Source organism: Anopheles bellator, chromosome 2 (genome assembly GCF_943735745.2).
Source record: "Anopheles bellator chromosome 2, idAnoBellAS_SP24_06.2, whole genome shotgun sequence".
Lineage (NCBI taxonomy): Eukaryota > Metazoa > Arthropoda > Insecta > Diptera > Culicidae > Anopheles > Anopheles bellator.
Genome location: NC_071286.1, coordinates 35,616,167 through 35,637,363, shown reverse-complemented (window position 1 = coordinate 35,637,363; position 21,197 = coordinate 35,616,167). Strand labels below are relative to the sequence as shown.

The following is a 21,197-nucleotide window of genomic DNA, read 5'->3' as shown; positions in this document are numbered from 1 at the left end:
CAAACAAAGCTGTGACGTACTGTTAATAGACATTTATTTATGGTACAACATTTAAAATCTATAAAAGTCGGTGAACAAGCTTCAAAGTATTTTAATTTCTAGTAAAACCCGATACATCAGCCTTCGCGTTCCGAATCTCCGGGTCCGGGAGTCATGAGAGCATTGATCTAACTTAAAATTTGGAACGATTGCGAAGTATCTATCAGAGGGCTCTAGGGGGTCTGCTGTACATGTAAAGCCTCCAGGCAGCCTGCTCCTGCACCAGGGCTCGAGATTCGATCACCTTAATCTGTATCCTATTTACAGCTACTCATCACCGCGCGCGCGATGTCCCTTATTGCTACCTTAAGAGCTAGTGCCTGTCCTATCGGACAGATCCGGTATGATCCTACCTAGTGTCCTATCGGTGAAATGTTTAGCACATCCCGTGATCAAGAAGAGCTCAGAGACATTCGAGACGCTTAAATAAATTGTGCTTTAAAAAGAGGGTATCTCGTTGCCCGGCTACTCTTCAGATCTATGTCGGCAACGATTGTAGAGTCTTTTGCGTCATTCAGTTCATTTGGCGTTTGGCAAGTATCGATTCTGAGTGAGACGAAGCGAGATTCGTGGTGTGGCGCGACAGACAGCGGCCGCCCTATCTGGACATCGACACGACGGTGGGACGGTTGATGTTGTGCTTGCTCTCGACCAAATCCTGCTGCGACGAGTGCGCCTGCTCGCCGTCGTCCTCCGCCACCGACGATGGGCTGCGGCTCTGACTGTGCCCAAGCCCGCCAAGGATGCCGTCGTGGTGATCGTGCTGCTGCTGGTATGCACCGCCGCCGCCGCCACCGCCATAGTGGTTCCCGCCCATCGGTTCCATCTTGACGATCGTACCCAACGGGTGCTGATCGTGCACATCCGCCGGCAGCATCTCGTAGTACATCTGGTCGGTGACCGGTGACTGCGGTGGGCTCTGGTGGTGGTACTTGGGGATCGTTGACCCGTTGCTTCCGGGGTGGCCTGCACCTCCGACGCCCGATAGCGAGTAGCTGCCACCGTCCGGACTCAGCGGAGACTGATGGGAAGACACCGCGTTCGGTGGGCTGCCACCACCGAACAGTGAGTTCATCGGTGACGGCGAAGACATCGACATGTACACGCTGCTGTTGTTCTTCGGCTGCACTGCACCGTACTTGGCCACGCTCGAGGGCGTGCTCGTGATCGGCGACGGTACCTGCTGCGTGTAGCAGATCGGGGACAGGTGGCCGTGGTGCGACGGAGACTGGTTGCTTCCCTCGCTCGACGGTGACGATCGCACGCTCTTGTCATAGCTGGACGCCTCGCCGATGTGCACAATTTTCAGCTCTAAAGGGTAAGAATCCAGTTTAGTGGAAGAACTTTCGGGAACAAATGCTATGGAATATGTGTTCTTTGCAGGACCGTTACCATGATAGTGAAGCATAAAAATTTGAACTTCCACAACGGCCACTCGTAACCGGTTGGGCGCCTAGCGGTATGCAATCCGCGCTACACTTAGCTTCGACAGCGTTCGGTAAATTTATAGCAACTATTTAATTTATGGTACATTATTTCATTATGGCTCTTTTCACACTTTTCAAAAAGTAGTTCTATCAACAAGTTTGCGTGAGTTAAAAAAATTATGTCGAAAATTGATAAATTATCATCATCATCCACAACCACAAAAATCAATCAAAAATACGTGAAAATGAAGGAATATTTAAGGATCATTGACACAATAAAATAAATGTATCCAATCCTCAGCTATTGTTTTGATTAATTTAGCCATTTTAGGTTTTCTGGATTAGTTTGTAGATTGCTGAACTATTTAACCAATAAGGATTCTTGAATGATTTTGTCTTTCGTCAAGTTTAAGTTAGCCTACGAGTCAACATGACCACGAATTAATGTTGATTTGGACCTCACATAGCAAAACTTTTCCACTTTCCAAAATTCATTACTACAGAACAGCTTGTCTCACATTCAGGGAAGTTTCAAAGTATGCCGTTCGTAAAATATCATTCTTTTTACTAAACTGCCCTTAGCTAGTTGGGCGGAATGTTTTTGGAATCAGGGCCACATTTGCTTGCGTTCTATGGACTAGTTCGAAAGACATGCACGAAAGGGAGTTCCTTACCTTCTGATTTCAGTTTGGTTTTGGTGGTGCTTCCGTCGCTGTTCTTACTTCCCTTCGGTTTCCGCTTGCGCGACTACAAACAGCAAAAAGTAAACGAGCGTTAGCGCTGGAGCAATACTTGTGACGTGGCGGGGACCAAACGGCAATTACCTGAATGTTATCTTTCTTCATGGCCAGCGGACGGTTGACGTTGTGCAGCTTGTAGTACAGGCCACAGGCGTTGCATACCGGTTCACCGACCTGGTTTCGCCGCCACAGCGAGGTGTTCGTAGTGTTGCAGTTCGAACACTGCAGTCCCGTTCGCCGTGCCGAGCTCTGCAGATGTGGGCAATCAAAACAACGGATTAGCAGTGTGTGCGAGAGGGACCTCCACTAGAGTGGGGCCTTTTTCTGCGGGCATTAGTGTCTAAGGGTGTACTAAGGGCCACTTAGTGAGGGATCGTGCCGTTGGTTAGTGAGGGCTCCTGGGAAGCAAGCGGTGTGACTACGGGACTTGGGACGGAAAAGGAAACAGACAGAGAGAGAGAGATAGACAGACAGAGAGACAGAGAGGGGGGGGCATGAGGCGAGTGGGTGAGCGGGATCGTTAGACGCAAACCAATAATGGAGGAAGAGGGAGCTCTACGAGAAATCCGTTCCGAATCGTGTGTCGAAGAGAAAAACCTACCATGCGCCGGCTTTGCTTTTCCTCGGTGGTGCGAGTGGTCAAGTTACTGTAGGCATAGTTGTTCTTATAGAGATCCCCGCCCTGTTCTGCGGCCACTGGAATTACAATTTTGGATATGGATATACTTGGATTAGTTCGCGATTAACGAATTACAATTACGGTAACACGGTGGGTAAGCAAAAACAAGCAAACAAAACAAATCGACAGCAGTAAAACCACCAATTAGTGCGTCCGCTCGAATGCGCCAAACTAACTACTGGCCTGCGACGGAACATCATGGCACGAACCCGGGCGGGGAGGGGGCCCCGAAATGCAGATGCCCCAAACACGTGGCTCGAGAGCGCGAGCGAGAGAGAGACAAAAAAGCTTGGCCGGGCGGGGTGGCTAACATGGCTTCGGATCCCTGCGGGTTCGGGTTCCCCCAAAAAACCCGGTTTCTAGTCCGAGTCTCCGGATGTCTCTCCGGATGCTTCTTCCCACAATTGGAATGGATTTCTTTTCGCGAGCAACACGATCCACAGACTGGTAGATGCAGAACAGGGGGTGCGGATGGACATGGACGCGCACACACACACACACACATACACACATACAAATACATATGGCTTTTTGGCGTTAAGTTGAACACACTCGGTCAAGGGAGTCCCTCTAGGATTAGTTGAAAGTCTTGAGTCCACCGTCCAGATGGGGAGAGTTAGAGTATAAAAAACGGAGGGACCAGGACATAGAAAGAGAGAGAGAAAGAGAGTGGGAGAGAGATAGCTTGGGGGACTGGGGCAGACTATGGGTCTAGAGGTAGGTAACGAGTAACGTAGAGAGAAAAAAAATGGAGAAAGAAACGCTAGTTTACAGGTTCTTTTACCAAACGTCTTGGCTGTTTGACCAGGGGACGATTCATGCCGTTCATCTTGTGATAGAGTCCGCACGCGTTACACAAGTAGTGGCCAGTTCCGTCGCGACGCCAGAGGGGCGTGTGGATGGCCCCACAATTGACGCACTCTCGTCCCTCCGTGTACAGGTCCGCGTCGAGGCCCACTGGTTGAATTCAAAAGACGGTGTTATTCGGTGTATGCGTGTGTGCGAGTTCAGAAATGGCGGTTTTTCCAACAAACAGAAGCAAAACAGAAAGATCAACAAACAATAGAGTCCCGGGTGCGATGGCTGGGTGTGCTTTGCTGGTAATTAGTTCCTGTGGCGATTTCCTGCTGCTGGTGGTTCCCGCTTTTGGCACACCCCATCCCATGAGCCTTTGCCCACACCATTTCCATAAGACCCGGACGGAGACAATGAGTGTGTCTTGGTCATGGTTCGTTTCCAAACTAGCGCCCGCGGTCATCGTGGTCTTCCAGCGGAAGGCTCTCGCCCCGATAAGGCACCGAACCCACGTCCCACGCCGACCCGTTTCCGTGGGCCACCAGGATCGACGGCGGCCTCCGTGACGGTGCACTTCCGGTTCGTGGCACGCGGCGCGCGGTACCAGAAATTTATGTCCAAAGGTGTTGCGCTTATGGTCCACATAAAACAAAAACAACAGTGACCCGCATAGACCTGGCAGCCCACACGTACAGCTCCATTTCGATCCGCTCCGATTCATCGGGAACTGCACGGAGGAGTGGCCAAGGGTGGCAAAAAATCTCCCACTTCGCGACGACGATCGTGGATCGTGTGGTTGTTCCGTGATCGTGGGGAGTTTCTTCGGTTGGTGTTTTTGTGCTCCCTATCACCCACTCGGCCAGGCCCGGACAGGCCAGGTCCGTACGCCGTACGTGCAGAATTCCGCAAATAGCCGTCTTGCCGACAGGAGCTTTCCACCGCGTACTGTGTTCTTCGTGGCAAACAATGTTACGACCTGGCCACCGCCCGTACGGACCCGTCGTTGTTGTCCCCCTATCAACGGTTATGCGTTTGTTGATGGATATAAAAACACTGGCAGCTGTCTTCGGATTGTTGCGTACAGTTTAGTAATTTGTTTTAATTTTGCCTTAGTGGAAACTCCTATGCGTAATGGAATTTATAAAATAGGGTCTAACTGAAACTATGTCCTATACAGATATCCTGATTTAATTGACAGAATTCAAATCCCCTTTAAGATTTCTTGTTCCTGACTTTGTAACCCGACTGGACTAATGATGAGTGCAGCAGGAGCGTACTCCTGGCAACGATCTGTCTGTTGGCCAATACACCACCTTTCCCCACAAGACATCTGTCCCCAAAAAGGTGCTACACCCTCTAATGTTGGACGTGAGCTTTCCGTAACCTCCGCCAGACCCGCAAAATGCACTACTCGCAACCGGACCAAAAAGTGGCCAACCGACACCGAGACAAAACCCAGCACTTCCGCCGCTGCCAAAAAGGCCAAAACCACGTCCAATCCCCGCTATTACGTGATGATAAGAGATCGGGTCCGAATTCAGGTTCCCCAACTTATCACACGCATGCGAGCAGCAACAACGACCCCAAAAACGGTCGGCCTGTTATTGTTTGCTATCCACGACGACGCACGGCAACAAACAAAAAGGCACCAAAAAGGGTTCGCCATTCTCTCACAGTGCGCGCGATATGTGCGCCGGGAAAGGCAAACGAAAACAACGAAAAGTGCAACAAAAATCGCACGTCCGCCGTCGGTGACGTGGTCCTGATGCGCGCTGAAGATGCGCTCCTTGCGTCACTCTAGACTCGCCCGGAAGTCGTCTGGCTGCTGCCCTGTGAAATCGGTTTCGCCGGGACGGATACTTACTGGCTGTGAGCGAGGCGGCGGCCGGGAAGTGGGACGAGGCGGTCGTGGGGACGGTCGTCCGGCCACGATTGACCGTGGCCGGGGTGGTGGTGCTGGAGGTGGCCACGCTGTACGCGATGCTGTTGGTGTCGTACACCTGCGACCATGGTTCGTTCTGTGGACGATGGATGGCGGACGGTTAAGAAGAAGGTCCTGTTCCCGTTGGGTCGGGGCCGCCGTTGGGCTTACCTGTTGGGCGTACGGTGCCGCCGAGATCGAGCTGTACGGGTTACCCCGGGCCGTGCCGGCTCCGGAAGCGATCCGCTGGAACCCGGGCAGGGTGCCTTTCATGTAGTCGGCGTCGAGCCCACCGACGCCGCTCGTCCACAGGTGGGCCGCTTCCTGCGACGGGCTGCCGTTGAAGTACTGCATCGTCGAGAACGAGCACCGACCGTAGGATGGGCTGCGGAGCAGAGGGAATGAAACGGATGTTTGTTAACGCCTTGAGACCTGAGTCCGAAATATGGAGCAACCAGTGGACCACAACTTCATTTAGCTACCAGTTCTTGGGAGGATCCCCGAGTCGACCAACAAGTGAAAGTACGAAATTAGAGAGAAGTGACTATCCGATCCTACTCGATCCCGATACTCTCAAGATCACATTGTCTACACTTTTGTTCACTAGGGTGATCCATCTAGTGTTTGGATTTTAAACTACTCAATTACTTGACTTTCATAGAGTCAAACTTCATTCTGGAAATTGTAGGCATTTAGTAAACATTTTGACGTTTGCGAAATGGGACGCTATTCGCTGGCAGAAAATTGAGAAATCGAAAGTGGGGCCAACTTTGGGGCTCGGAACACCCGTAACATTGTCGTTTGGTCTGGTGACATCATCGGCCCATTTTTCTTCCGAAAATGAAGAAGGAGTCGACGTAACCATCGGTGGCGTACCGAGCTACCGAGAAATGTTGGGTGATGTGTTCTTCTACGAAACTGAATCATCTTCGCAGATTTCAAACACTAGATGGAGTTTCGTTGAATATCTCACATTTTTTGAGTGAGAGCTCTTTCACTTCAGTTGACTAGGTTTCACATTTGACCGTTTTCAATTCCTATCAAGTCTGAGGATATAAATGTTCCAAACATGGAAACACTTGAAATCAGCATCCGAAAATGTTCGCCCTGAAGGTCTGGATTCTTTACGTCACGAAGGATAAAAAAAGATCGATTAAAACGGATCTCCCTCCAGACACTTTTCTACTTCTTGGTTACTCCACTTGCATATTAGAAATAGGTGGCCTAAATCTCGAAAGACATCTCAAATGCAGTTGAGATGATTGAAAAGAAGTGTTCGGCGATGTTTGCCTCAACTTGTTTCCTTGTTCGCTCCATACTGCACAAGGTCCTGTGTGGTCCAAGGTCGCCGAAGCCTCCAGGATATCCAAAAACTCCAACAGGTACCCCGAACGTTCCCACTTACATTCGGTAGTTCATGGTGCCGTTGCTCGATCACGATCACTGATATCGAACTGTCCGCCGTACTTCAGTGACTTCACTGCAAAGCACACCGTCACACAGAAAGTCTCAAACCAACTTGGCACTTGCTTCACAACGGGCGGAGTGTCCTTCGGAACCGCAGGACCGCACACCTATCGATGGCCACCGCTGGCGAACGAATATCGCACCACGGCCCAGTGCCACTGAACAAAACTCGGTCCCGACCAAAAGGCACCACCACTACACAGCACACGTCAAGCTGATGTTTTGCGGTACGCGACGACAACCCGGGCGGCCAGTGAGTGGTCAACTGTTGACTAATTTTCGCGCTCACCGCTAGTCATCGCGCTCGCTGGCTCACCGATAAAGAGGTCCGATCCGTGACCGTCCGGCGCTAGCTACTTTTAAGCGCTCCTCCAGGATCCTCCAACTCGTGCAGTATCTCTCGAGCCGGTTTATTTGGCCACTTTGGAACCACCCCCAACGATATGTGACTGCGATTTAGGCTTCTGTCTTTTGAAGTCCCCGTAACTCTCCTGCACGATATGGCACGGTTCACCGGTTGTTACACAAGCGGGCCTCCGCAGAAGGAGAGAGCGAGACCGGGAGTGATCCCCACTGGGCTCTTCTGGGACCCGGGCGGACCAAATAGAGAACAGTGCGCACAACAATAACAGCGCGGTCGCGAGTGGTTTACCAAAACAACGCGCGCTGCGACCGTTAAATAACTTCGCCCCAACGACCCGCGCCGCGATGTGTGTCTTACTTAACCGATCGCGATCGCGAGCCACACGTGACTTTGTGGTGAGTTCAAGTGCCCCTCCCCTAACCCCACCGGGCCCGCTCTGGGCCGCAGTGGCCAACGTTCTGGCGTAGCACCAAAAACGATCCCTAGAACGGGCCGGGCCGGGGATCCATCCGATCGAGAAGAGGCGCATTCCTGCTGCTGCCAGGCCGTGTGTTGCCTTGTGTGGGATGGTGGTGAGGGGTGGGGGTGTTGTGGGGGTGCACCTAGCGATGACGCTCTCGCGTTACGTAATCGAGCGAAAAACGGTCTGAGGTCGCCCCGGAGTCGCGGAATCTGAGTCGCGCGCGTGAAACAAATGCCACGAAAAGCACGATCATCCGGAGCGTGCCTCGAAGCCACGGAGCCCGCAACACACTTACACGTGTACCCGGTGCACGCACACATACGCGGCTGCCTGTAGGGTCCGGAGGCACGTTTGTGTAGTGTTTTAACCCCTTATACGGGGTGCGGTGGGCCGTTGTTTTCTCTATTCGGTCGCTTCGGTCGCTACAACAACCTACAGGCGGGCAGCCGAGCTTCGCGTGTGAAGATCCGGCGGTGAGTTGGGCAATGGGAACGGTTTTTGCGCCAGTAGCTGAATCTGGAAAGGTGCATCGCATCGCTTCACAGACCAGCGTTAGGTGAGGATCTGGCGAAGGTCGAGAGCTCCACGCTTAAGTCGACGTGTCGACGAGGGCAGTATCCCTGGACGAGGACGCTAAATTTAGTTGGAAGTTCCCTACAAGTTGTTGGTCGTGAGCTTCGCACGTCTATAACCATGTGGAAAACGGCGAAAACGGTGGAAAACTCCAGGAAAATCCTCGACGTTCAACTTCTTTAAAAGTCAATGTCCAAATGAGGAACACCAGAAAGAGCAAAGCATATGGGATAAACTTCCCATTTGCCCTATGCCGATGGACACTTTGGACTATCGTTCCCGTGCTTTGGAAAGTCGAGTACGATTAATCACGATGCGGGAAAACACCGTGGAAGCTGCTTGAGAGTGGTGAGCAAGTAAACATTTAGCAAGTAGCCACTAGACCGTCAAAGGACCAGTCTTGAAAAAACTTACGTGAGCAACGAAATGCCAAGAAGCCACACTTCAATTCCCTCAAACCAGGGGCTCTCTTGGATGCTCCTGGATGCCAATTTCTATCTGGTTCAGAGACCTCCTACCTCCACCCCGGTCTAAAATTCCGAACATTCGTTCCACGTGCCACTCAAATTTGGTCTTTTTCACAGACCATAGTCAAGATGGTCACAACGGACCAAAGTGAGATTTTCCTAATTATCATGATCCGGTAAGTAACACTCACGTTCGTACTCGACCTAGTAGCACCCGAACTGGTAATAAACCACCGGATGGAGAGCCTTCGGTGGGTTCTCCACTACACAATTCGTCCCTGATAAGCTGGTGCCCGAGGTGCTGCCTTGCACATACCCAGTTCCCGCGGACCTAGAACGCGCCCGGATTTGGCCACATGCACCTCTCGGTGTCGAGGTCGATCGGCTGGATTATTTTACTGGGCACCGACTTATCAACTGTGGCCATTTTGGCAGCCAACGATTGATGTATTGCCCCAAACAACCGCCACGTCGCAGGGACCTGTTGCTCAACAGGGCCCGCGACTGATACGCCGCGATGGTGGTGCAAGAAGAAAAACAGGACTCACCGTCCTGCGGAATCGTCCCTGGTAACCATCGACTATCGCCTAGACAACGATCGGTCACAGCCGCCAAGGTCAGCCAAGCGGTCTTGTGCGTCTTCGGGACCACAGTTCCCGCGGTCTGCAAATCGATCCCATGGACGACCCACGTAATCTACGGCCCATCCTAACGAGCGAGTCCCTGTCAGTGCAATCAAATAAACGGCCCCTGCTGATGCTGCGGGACTATCAGCGTATCAGGTCAGAGAAGCGTGTAGAACTTTCACTTTCGCAACAGGAGATTCGATCGCCCCGGGGCGGCACTGCACTGATACCGATGGACAAGAGTAACGAGTAACGGTTCGTAAACAGAGTCCGATTCTACGATCGGTGGGCACACTATCCTGATCGAGCTGTGAACGCTCCACGGACTCCGTGATAGTCCAGCCAAAGTAGTTTGATTAGAAGAATCTTAGAATCTAGCGACACCTAACAACACCCGGGGCTAAAAAGTCCTTAAGAGCCTAACACATATAGGATGTTAGTATTACTGCATTCATTACATTTTTAGTTACTACTAAGCTTCAAAAGAGCAGCAGCTGTCCTAAAAACGGAAAAATGCACTTCAAGCGAAGCAATGGCTTGAAACGAGCTCAATATTCACACAATCGTTTTGAATGATCGAACAGTTGTGTGAGTTAGATGACATTGTAAAAATATTTAAAAACGTGTTGGCATATTGCAGGAACTTTTGACGTTTTCTCACTGTGGACCAGAAACCAGAACGTATTTATGATTCTGAGCAGTGTTTAGCCATCCATCACTTCACTCCGGGATCAAAACGATCGACTTCTGAATGGAGAGCAACTGGTGAACCTCGCCCACAGCGCCGTCGAAACCACAATAATTGGCTGGAGCTGACACCATGGTATTTTGGGATGAGCGTGGTGTAATATTCATTGACTTTCTTAAGAAAAAAAATCCCATCAAAAGCGAATATTACATAGGATTGTTGGAGCGAATGAAGGCTGAAATTGCAAAGAAACGAATGCAAAGTCAGAGCAAACAAATTGATTTCATTTCAAATTTGTATCACAAGTCAATCAAGACAACGGCCAAACTTTGAGTATTGGACTTCGAATCAGTTCCACATCCACCGTATTCGCTGGATTTGGCTTCCGGCGACTACTGGCTGTTCACAGAGAACCTCAAAGTAATGTTCACTAGTAAAAAAATTTCCTCAAATGAACAGGTTTTCGTTGAAGCTGAGACCTACTTTAAGGCAAAAGATCACTCTACAAAAGATCCGTTGTAAAAGGCTAGAGCGGTGCCCGAATGAATGTGTCTCTCTTGAAGGACTTTACGATGATCAATAAAGCCTACTTTGCCAACAACAAAAAAACACATTTTCCTTCTTAGGCTCAGGACATTTCAGCCCATTTTTTCACACCAGCTACACCAGGTGATCCTTCGGGTTTCCAAGATCTCCACGAGTCCTTAGAGAACCTAAACCCCCCGGCACACTGGACACTGGACTCGATTCACCCAACGAAACTGTGTGGACTTACCCGCCAGGAAGGACGCCAGCCTGGAGCGTGTCGTAGAGCGCCGACATCCCCGCCGGATCGCCGGTGCCGTTGCCCGCGCCCGCGACAGCGGCGGCGGCCGAGTGCAGGATCGAGGAGACACCGACCATCGCGCCCGGGTGCGCCAGGTGATCCGAGGGCGACGTTGGCGATGACGTCATCGAGGGTGTCGGCGTGGTGTGGCCGGCGTTGGCCAGCGCGGCCGATGCGGCGGCGGCAGCGGACGTTGCCTGATGATGCTGCTGATGCTGCTGATGCTGCTGATGATGGTACATGGCGGCCGCCGACGACGACGAGGACGAGGCGGTATCGCTCGCCCGAGGCACGTTGATCAACTGGGTGAAGCTCTGCAGGCCGCCATCGTACTCCTCGTGCGAGTAGTCCGGACTGCGCGACTCCCCACCGCTGCTGGTGGTGTGCGTGTGGGTCCCGGCGTGATGGCTGTGGTGGTTGTGTTGCTGCTGATGCTGGGCCGCGTGGTTGTAGTTGATGACGCTCTTGTCGTTGTTGTTGTGATAAATGCTGGCGTACTCGAGCTGCTGCTGCTGTTGCTGCTGTTGCTGGTGCTGGTTGAGGTGGTGATCCGCCGACACCGACCCACCGACCAACAGCGTCCCGTGGGGGGTGAGGTAGCTGTCCACGATCGAGCACTGCTCGTCCTTCAGCGTGTCGGCGATCATCTCGTCGATGCTATGCTGTTGGGCCATCGCCTCGTGATGGTGCGCCTGGTGCGGATGGTGATGGTGCAGATGGTGGTGCAGCGAGGCCATCTCCTCGTCACGCTGCTGCTGCTGCTGCTGGTGCTGCAGCTGGTGGTGCTGGTGGTGGTGGTGGTGGAGTACGGCTGTGTCGTCCAGCTGAAGACACCCGCCGCCGGCACCGTTCGGCGACGCGTACGAAGGATACATCGCGAGCAGACTGCCGCGCATTCCGGCCAGGAGCGCCGGATCGGACCCACCGTCCGGTTCGCCGAGGTAGCGCGGGTGCGATGAATGGGGTGGCGGGGGCGGCGGTGACAGGTCACCTGGTCCGGGCGAAGGGTTGAGGGCCTTGTCCACCACCGGCTTGTAGCTCAGGTCGCAAGGCCAAACCGGGTGATGCTGCGGCTGTGGCTGTTGCTGCTGCTGCTGCTGCTGCTGGTGGTGGTGGTACGGCGTGATGGGTGAATGACCGTAGCTACTGCTGCTGCTGCTGATGACCGTGTGCAGCGTGGAGAAACGCGGAGGTGAGCCGCTATCGCTGGCCAGCTGATCGGCGCCGTACGGTGACAATTTCACGGCTCCGGCTCCCGATAACACCTTCGCGCAGGACGTTATCACCGAGGGCGTGTTGGTGAGGGCACCGGTACTGGCGGAGGGCTGCTCACCTGTGTGCGTCGCCGCCCTTATCAGGCTCGGCTCGCCGCCGCCGATATCGCGCTCGGTCGGCTCGGCCCCCGATAAACGCCGATCGCGTTCCTGGTCCACGGTTCCGAACGTGTCCGGATGCCCGTCGTTCGTGCCGTCGATCGGTTGCGAAGAGTGATGGCCGTTATCGAGACGCTGCTGCTGCTGCTGCTGCTGCTGGCTGAGCTGATGTTGCGCACTGGTTTGCGGTGACACAACAACTGCCGACTTGTACGCCGACACGATCGCACCATAACTCGGCTCGGCACCGTCTGCTCGAGGATCAGGCCCGACGATCCGTCCGCCGGATCCGAGCAGAGGGAGAACGAGAAAGAGAGAGTGATAGAGGGAGAGAAAGCATAATAAGTGGCGGACGAAAAGAAAGCGAGCGGTGATCGCTAGAGTGGAACGAAACCGACCCAACGGAAAGAGCCACATAGGACATGGACGAAAGTGTGAAAGAGAAAGCAAACACGGCAGTGTGAGTGGGAATCGAACAGGAAAAAAACAAACAAACAAACGGCCAGGCAAGCACATCCTGGCGCACCCGGGCAGCAAACCTTCGGCCATAAATCAGACCCCAGAGGCCCCGAGAGTGACCGGGACGGAAGGATCCGATCGGAACTGGCTGGCCACACAGAACACACCAAAACATTTCGTCTCAGTAACCGGTGCATGACAAACAACGCTCGATACGCAACACGTTGACAGTGGCCCGGGCCGATAAGCATGCTGCAACATGACCATACACAGCGACGGGTAGTCATCCCGGAGTCCTGGCGGGTAGATCGATCGCCGGGAAGGGTTGCCTACCCGAGGACGAGCTACCAACACACGTCCGGGATGATTCAGTGCGCCCGTTTCACATTCAAACACTCTCTCTCTGACACGGAGAAAGAGAGCGAAAGAGACGCCAATCGGTCGGTTGGCTCCGCCCCTTTATAATGGACGCGTTCGATCGAAGCGTGGGAATTAAGAAAGGGCAATCTCGGTCGCTACCCATCTCTTTCGCGCGCGCGCAGTTCAATTAATAATTCTCTGCTCTCGATTCGATCCTCGCGGCCGAGCAATGGCGGCCAGCTCCGAGCCGAGCGTCCATTCGCCGAATCGGTGGGCGATTTGGTTTAAAGTCTCCCAGGATCCGAGTGAAGGATCGCCACGAGGATTCGCAGCAGGAACCGTTTGCGCAATCGGGTGGTCGCCCGCCCAAGGGGTTATCGCCGTGCGGGAGACTCAATCCGTGACTAAGTCGAATATTTTTGGACACCATAATTTTTGGGGTCGCCTCGCATTAAACTTCGCTGGCTGGTGGTGACCTAAACCAGATAAGGTTTCCCGTACGCTTCTATTTATTTATTTATTTATTACCAAAAAAGACTAAATAAAAATTGACTACTTAACTTAATGTGGAACTAACAGTAACTCTCAACACAATTAGAGAAACGAACGCAGAAGCGGGACATTTAAAAAAAGAACTGATATTTAAAGGGTAACATACACGAGTACAAGAAGAAAAAGTAACAATAAAGACACCGATCAAGGGATATTTTAAAGAGACAAGAAATGACGAGGAATTGTTATCGTAGTGAATGATCGTAGCCCAAGTAGAAGACAGCGCCAGTCGATACATACAAACCAAGTCTAAGTACCTAATCCTACCATGAAACGTACTCAAGGATCGGACGGACAAGCCAACAATATACAGCTTTCAAACCCATAACATCCTGAGACTCAGAACCTTCGAGTTATTCGAGCATCAATGTGGTAACTGCCGGCTAGGTCTTCTACCGTTTGCTGCTTCCCACCGCCATGTTGGCGAAGGGCTCAGGCGAGTCAGAGAGCCCCTCTGGGTGGTGGGGAAGGCTCTCAACCCTTAAGAACCGGGTCAACTACCTTGTCAACTAGCGGAACGATAACTGGCAGTGCCAAGAAACGGAGTGCTTCTTGGCAACCGGTTGCGCTTTTAAACGGTGTGATTTGCATGCTCCAATTACATACATTATGGGGCACTGCTAGGAGGCCACCGGTGGCTTTCACCGACACGGGAGGTTGGAAAAAATGGTTGGTCGTGCCCCTCTGTGTCTCGCATTTTCCAACTATCAGACCTTCGATTCGATGTGGAGAATTGAAACTAACGAAACGAATGCTTAAACGGTGGGGCCCACACGCGAAACAATGTGCCCGGCCCGGCCGCCGTCTGGCGCACCTCGAGTGACTAGCCGGGCCGAGTCGTACCTCTGGAGCATTGAGGGCTTCCTTATCGTAACGAGGAGCACCAGTAATTGCACCCATGATGAGAACCGACCAGGCATAGGCAGGGTTAACGTTAACGGGTGCCGTAAGTTATGGGAACAAATTTTTCAATTCCACAACAAGCTCACCGAAACCGAACAAATTGTTGGTCAGGTTGGGTGCACCACGGCACGGCGCAGTGTAGCCGATGTCGGGATGTCCTACATTTAGGATGCAATTAATCAATGTAAATCCCACTGGAGAGTGGAATAAAAAAAAACAGTCCGAGCGTCACCGAAGAGGAAAAAACCAGACCAGACCAGCGACAAGGGTCCGGCAACGTTTTCACACCGTTCCACACTGTACAGCTTCTCAGCTTCTTCAGCCACCCGGCGGCCACGGTGTCAACGGGGCACGGTGGCTCAAATTTCACGCTCCGTTACACTAAACAACTGGCCCCGCGCGTGAATCCTGCATCCTTCATCCTTCGGGACTTTCTCCGGCGCGCTCGAAGGATGGCCATAACTAACGAAATATTTACGAGCGAAATTTTGCGCCCCACCACAGCAAGTGTTTCTTGTGTCCGCTCCTTGAGGCGCAAGGAATCTCGAGGAAACTAAGGCTCAGCCCGGGTGCGTCGAAAAGATGCACCGGGCCGTGGCGTTTAGGATGAGTGATTTATTCCCTCCGGGAAGTGATAACTTTCGGACTGAATTAGGCTCTGCCTAATGTCCTGTCTGATGTCTATCTCCCTGAACTCCTTCGAGCGCGGAGCTCGAGTTAAGGTGCACTTGCCGCAGTAGAACCGCCGCATAATTGGTCATAAAACCGATGCGTGACAGAGGAACGTTTTTATCACCGTGTATCAGATACGGTAATAAGGAAGAGATTGAGCACAAAAACTGAATCTCGGTTACTTCTCGGGACGGTTGGGACCATATGGCTAGCAGTGGTTAACCTGTTATGTCATGTCAGGACTTGGACTTTAATAGACTTCGAAGCAGTTCGAAAGTTCCGGTACAGTGAATAAGTCCGCTCGCCGTTAAATATTAGGTAACGCTGCAAACGCTGTGGCAGGCGTGATTTACGACAGGACATAGGTCAAGACCAACGCGGATGATCTGACTGAATGGCAACCACGTTCTCGGGTTGCACTACGGCTACGGCATCGGAGGTAATAAAAAAGTTCTTCCGTCACAACAGTATTATTGTTTTTAAAAATGTTACTTCTGGATTACTCGACAACTTTGTGTTTCAAATCAAGATCATGTTTCTATTGCCATGTCCAGTCCAGTAGAGTTGCTTAAAAATTTAAGAATGATCATGATCTAGGCACAAATGTTATCAAACGTTACCTAAAATGGTTGCCTCATCAGCCCTTTTTAATAAAACTGGATGCGATGATGTATTTGAAGTCCGTCCTTTAAAGAAGGACTTTCGAATCGACGTGGTATTTTCTTCGCATCGTCTCAATCATCCCGATTACTTTGCGAATCCTGGGACCACATCCAGAACTGCCAGTCTCTGTGGAGCACCCGTTTCAAAATCGGTGTCTATCATCGTCCCAACACATTCTATGCTCTACGAACTCGCGAGACTCGCTTCAAAAACGCTGTTCTCACGCATGGCCCTCAATAAAACGAGCTGGCTGAAGTAAGCATTCCAGCGATACGTATCAGCCCTGTGGAAAAGGGGAACGCAGTAATCAATGTCCATCGAACTCGCCTCGCCTCGTAATCAACGTATTATGTTGAGATGGTGTGACAGCATAATTTAACTGGAAAAGAGTTACTGGCGATACCACTGTCCCAAAAGGCCCATGATAAGAGCACGCCAAGATTTATGGACCGTTGGCCAGAGCAAGGAAAAATCTGGTTCGAAACAATCCTTTGAACTCGAAAGCAAAAAACAACTTACTAAGCACATTCCGTTATCGCTAATCGAATGAATGGAGCATGTTTGAAGCGGTTCCTTGTCGAGGCATGATGTTTCGGGGCTTATCTTCGAACACTCCCACCGAAAGATATGGGCCGTTATCGCGTGCGTCCTTCCTTCGCTCGTGTGTAGGTGCCCGATGATTCATGCCGCATCAGAGGTACACGGTGTGTTAAGGACACTCTCAGTTTTATCGTTCCAATCATCGGCCTCACAGCGGGGTACACTTTTGTTTGCCAAACTCCGAGACTCTGAGTATTGTTTTGTTGTTTTGACGCCCGAATTGTGTTACTCACGCCATGTTTGTGGGTAGATTTTTTGACCGAACCCTACCTCCTGCACGGCCAGTAAGGACACTTCTGGTTAGTCATCTTTCATGCGTTTATTGTGAGTCACCGAGAGATGCTCTAATCGAACACTGATAAGGTTCGTCAAATGGGTGTCACATCCAAAGCCGCCATCTGGAGAGTGAATGTTCCAGCGAACCGTTTTCCGGGGGGCGTATACCGGCCGGCCCCAGGACACACGATGCGCCCCAGGCTAGGCGCCTGGTTTCGATCTTTCGGCCCGCTTGTGGTTTAACATTTGCATACCGCACACGAGCGTGCGGAACTTCGCAGCCGATCATATCGCAGCCGCGCCGTCGGTCCCGGTCCGTCCGTCCGACCGGATGTCCGTCCGAGACCGAGGCGCAATATGCCGCATGCTGTGCCCGAGAATGTCCTCCGTGTCGTATCGCTTCGGGCAGAACCGACCACCGCTGCGCAGTGTCACATTCCTTCGCACGGGATTCCTGTTGACGGAGAGGACGGCCCGCAAATGGCATGCGGAACCCGCCCGTCGGACGCCGGTTATTTGAATAATCCGCAGAACGGATGTTTTGGCAAAAAAGGGGTTTACACATTCCCTACGTCGATACGCCGCGAGCCGGATGTGCGATGATGGCTCGCAGATGACTTTCGGAGAGTGTAATAAATCACGAACATGTCATGAGGTACTTATTATGCTCTTTTGCTGCTTCCGGTGACGGCAGAAGGTTACGCTTGGTGTGGTTTCTTGTTTTGACGCGAAACTTTACACAATTAGTTGTTAACTCTGTTCCTCCAGAACCCGTAAGGTTACAAGAACCATCAGAGGTTGGAGCCTCAAAAGCGAAACTTTGCTATTTGCTTTGGATAGGTTCCGCGAGAAATGGCTTAAGTTCGGTTACGATTAACACCACCTTTGCGGCTGAGAAACATCTCTGAGGAAATGTGAGACCTTTGAACCGAACCGGCCCGCACTTGAACCCGAAGACCGAGCCTGGAAGGGACCTAGTGCCCTTGAGAAACCTTCCAACCCTTGATGAGGAGTGTTTGTTTCTCAGCTTTGAAGAGGTCCCCAAGGCTTTCGCTTTTGAATTAGCCTCATCCACACGACACGTGTCACAATCTGAACGGGGATACTGCTTCTTCCACGGCCTCTGTTTATTTCCTCATTCTATTGCCAGTTTTGTTACGGATCATTTAAACTCAAGCATTAAACCAGGTCGCAACCGGATGGCGAATGGGAAGCGAAAAATATTTAAAATATCCTAAAAATGTAGCCGACTTCCCGTTGCCGAGCGGGAGGCCAGGAAATTTACCCGTAACCATTCCTCGGGACCCGGAACAGTAAACTCTGCTCTGGGGTAAACCGTGTCCAATGCGCGTGCGCAACGCAACGAAACGGCCGACGAAGCGTAGACCCCGACAAAATGCAACGGGAAGTTAGTACAAAATGTGCATTACCGACTTCCTTTCCCGGTTCGTGCCCCGTTTTGCTGTGCCAGTGTTTCTTCAATTTTATTATCGCCCGGCCAATTGGCGTGTCCATCCATCCACCGCTCAACTGCATCCTTGTGGCTTTCGTGACGCAAACGAAGGAAGTCCGTAAAAAAAACGCATCATACCAATTTCTGACGGGCTGACAAATCGTCAACAAATTCGAATGGTGGGCTCTACCTGCGCCACTTATCCTGTGCAAAGAGTCCGTGTGTTGTTTGTGGGAACTCCATTCCGGGTCAATATTTGTAGGGTTTCGTCCAACAAATTCGATTCCCCCGTGCGGCCCCATTCGAGGCCGCAGGTCGTAAACAGTTTTTAGCTTGAAAGTGTCGCGTGGCGATTTAGAAAAATCAATAACCATAATGCGGGCCAAATAAACAGATCCACCAAACTCACAGAAAGGACCCTCCTGGTCCAAAGGGCTTCATTGTAAAACAGCGTTGGACAACAACAATGGACGACGTTGAGTTGAAATGGCATTAATTTGCCATCTCTGAATGTAGTTTTCAAAAGCAAGATCCTTTATAATTATTTCACCCATAAAATATGGTATAATACGACAAGACAGTACACGTTTGCTAAAAGTTTGCTAAAAATGGTTTGGCAACGGTTAAGTTTCCTACAAAAAATCGAACGCAAGCATTTTTTTTCTAAAACCTTGTCAAAAACGCGAACATTTCCCATTAGCAAAATGAGCATCAATTGAGGAAGCAAAACCTGGCCCATTTCGTGTTGTGAAAAACAACGTGGCTGATCAGTGTTTTGAAGGCAATTATTTAATAGAGAAATCGTATTGTTTCACTCGTTAGAGTATGTTAGCGACACGTGTGAGTAAAATGGCAACAAATTTTAAAAAAAAGCTCTAATTTATTAACGACGTCAAACGAGTTGATTTGAAGGACAATCAAACGGTTGGCTCTAATGATCAGTTGTCATTAGGTTCGCGGTTGTCCCGATCCCCCTAGTTAAAGCGGAATTTCCTGTATAATAAACATTTCGCTAGCTGCAAACTCCTGAAGCACAGAATGGGCTGCATTCATATGCCCCGACAAACCCGGAACCGGAACCCATCCGGAGAGCATCCGATAAACGCCCGCGTGGTCGTGGTGCGGAAGAAAGAGTCACTTCCTCGTCAGCCATCGGCGTCGTCATCGAATCGGCCGTTTTGCCGTTGCAATTTGCCACTTTTTCAAACATAACATTTTGCAAGCGAAACATAAACTCGATCCCGTACACAGAAACACCAACTAGCCGTCGTTATTCCTCGGAACACCGGCTAAATGGGGTGGCCTCCCCGGGCCGCGAGATCACATTTGCGGCACAAAAAATGCACGGCAACGTTCGGGGGCTCGGTTTTCCGCCACCCTTTCCGGTGTTGAACGTTGAAGATGTTTGTGGGGCCGTTTTTTTGTTGTTTTCATTTGCACGGCCAGATGCCGCAGCGACGGGTCGGGTCGGTAATGCGCAACTGCAACGCCGCCGCCGCCGGGTGACGCCACTGAGGCCGACCCATCGGTCGGTGCGTACGGTAGCAGCACACATATGGGCACGGGAATGGCCGTGTCGGTGATCCGGCATTTTATGGCGAGTGCAGCGCGAGATGAAGGCGAGTGCACCGCTACGGAGGCCGTCCTCGGGGTCCGTCGGAGAAGGCTTGCGACTGTTTCGAACTGCAGCGATTCGCTACGCTCAGCCGAGCGTTTCCAATTCCGCACCGGGCCATTTCCAATTCGCTCCACTGCGCGGGAACCACACCTGCGTGTAAATACGCGCACTAAACTCGACGCTGGACATTTTCTCCCGTTCACCCGTTTTGTCACCATGGCGGACCTCTGGGGATCACCTCTGGGGATCGCGGCTCACCTCACCGAATGACACACTCCGCTCGCGCTACTCCACGGTAACCTTGCCGGGGGAACTGTCGTCCAGCAGCACCCGAACCCGACAGACGGCGTTGCAACGGAAACCGAAACCTATACGGGGCGACCGCGTCCGATATCGGGAGACGGAGTATACTCCGTCACCGGCTGATAGCTAATCAGCGGGTCGCGTGTCGTCTCAAGGTGGCTCGCTATGTCTGGTGCCGATCGATCCGGAAGCCCGGACCGAGTCGTGTCAGCTAGACGGCAGCAGCAACGTCACTGGTCACCGGTGCGACTGCGCAACCCGATTGGTGATATCGCCCCGTTATCAGGGTCCGGCGCCACAATCGCCCCAGGAGTTCCCCGGGTGTCGATCGACGGTGAGGTGCGCCCGGTACACGATCGATAACGGAACCACTACCGCTCGGTTCGGAGGCGAAACTAACTTACCGAACGAATCCTTTTCCGGCATTCCTGCTGATCGCTGGACCCTGCAATCGGGTTCAGTTTGGTTTTATCAATTTTTTTTGGTACAACACCACTGGAGAAACAATGCCCGGATACCGGAACTCGCCACCGAATCACCCACAAGCACACCACGATACCGATACCGAGTATTTTGTTCAAAACTCACAGCGCATAGCGGTTGTGACTCAAACACCAAACGAAAGATCACTTGAACCTCCCTGAGAAGTCCCTGAGCTACGCGCGCGCCTAGTGCTCGGAAGATCTGACTAGTGGTCCGAACCGGGATCCGTAGTCCGCGCGGAAGGAATCGTCCGGACAAAGCGGCTTGCGTCGCAATCGTTCAATGCCGAACTGATCAACGCGCGGCCCACAGTTGCCCCCGGTGGTGGCGACGACGATGATGACGACGATCGACGACCAGCGCACTACGACTACCACGAATCGCTTGCCTGCCTGCGGTCTGCGGCC

The 21,197-nt window shown here is 51.9% G+C and overlaps 1 protein-coding gene across 1 annotated transcript; it reads right to left on the bottom strand.

The window, feature by feature from the left end:
- Positions 1–170: 170 nt before the first annotated feature.
- Positions 171–20,847, bottom strand: LOC131211166 (box A-binding factor-like). The gene is made up of 8 exons (XM_058204539.1): positions 20,712–20,847; positions 11,025–12,699; positions 5,773–5,986; positions 5,545–5,698; positions 3,658–3,842; positions 2,291–2,455; positions 2,141–2,213; positions 171–1,398 (listed from the first exon to the last, which is right to left on the bottom strand). The coding sequence occupies exons 1-8, from the start codon at positions 20,731–20,733 to the stop codon at positions 638–640; spliced, it is 3,249 nt and encodes a 1,082-aa protein (XP_058060522.1). The 5' UTR covers positions 20,734–20,847; the 3' UTR covers positions 171–637.
- Positions 20,848–21,197: the final 350 nt, after the last annotated feature.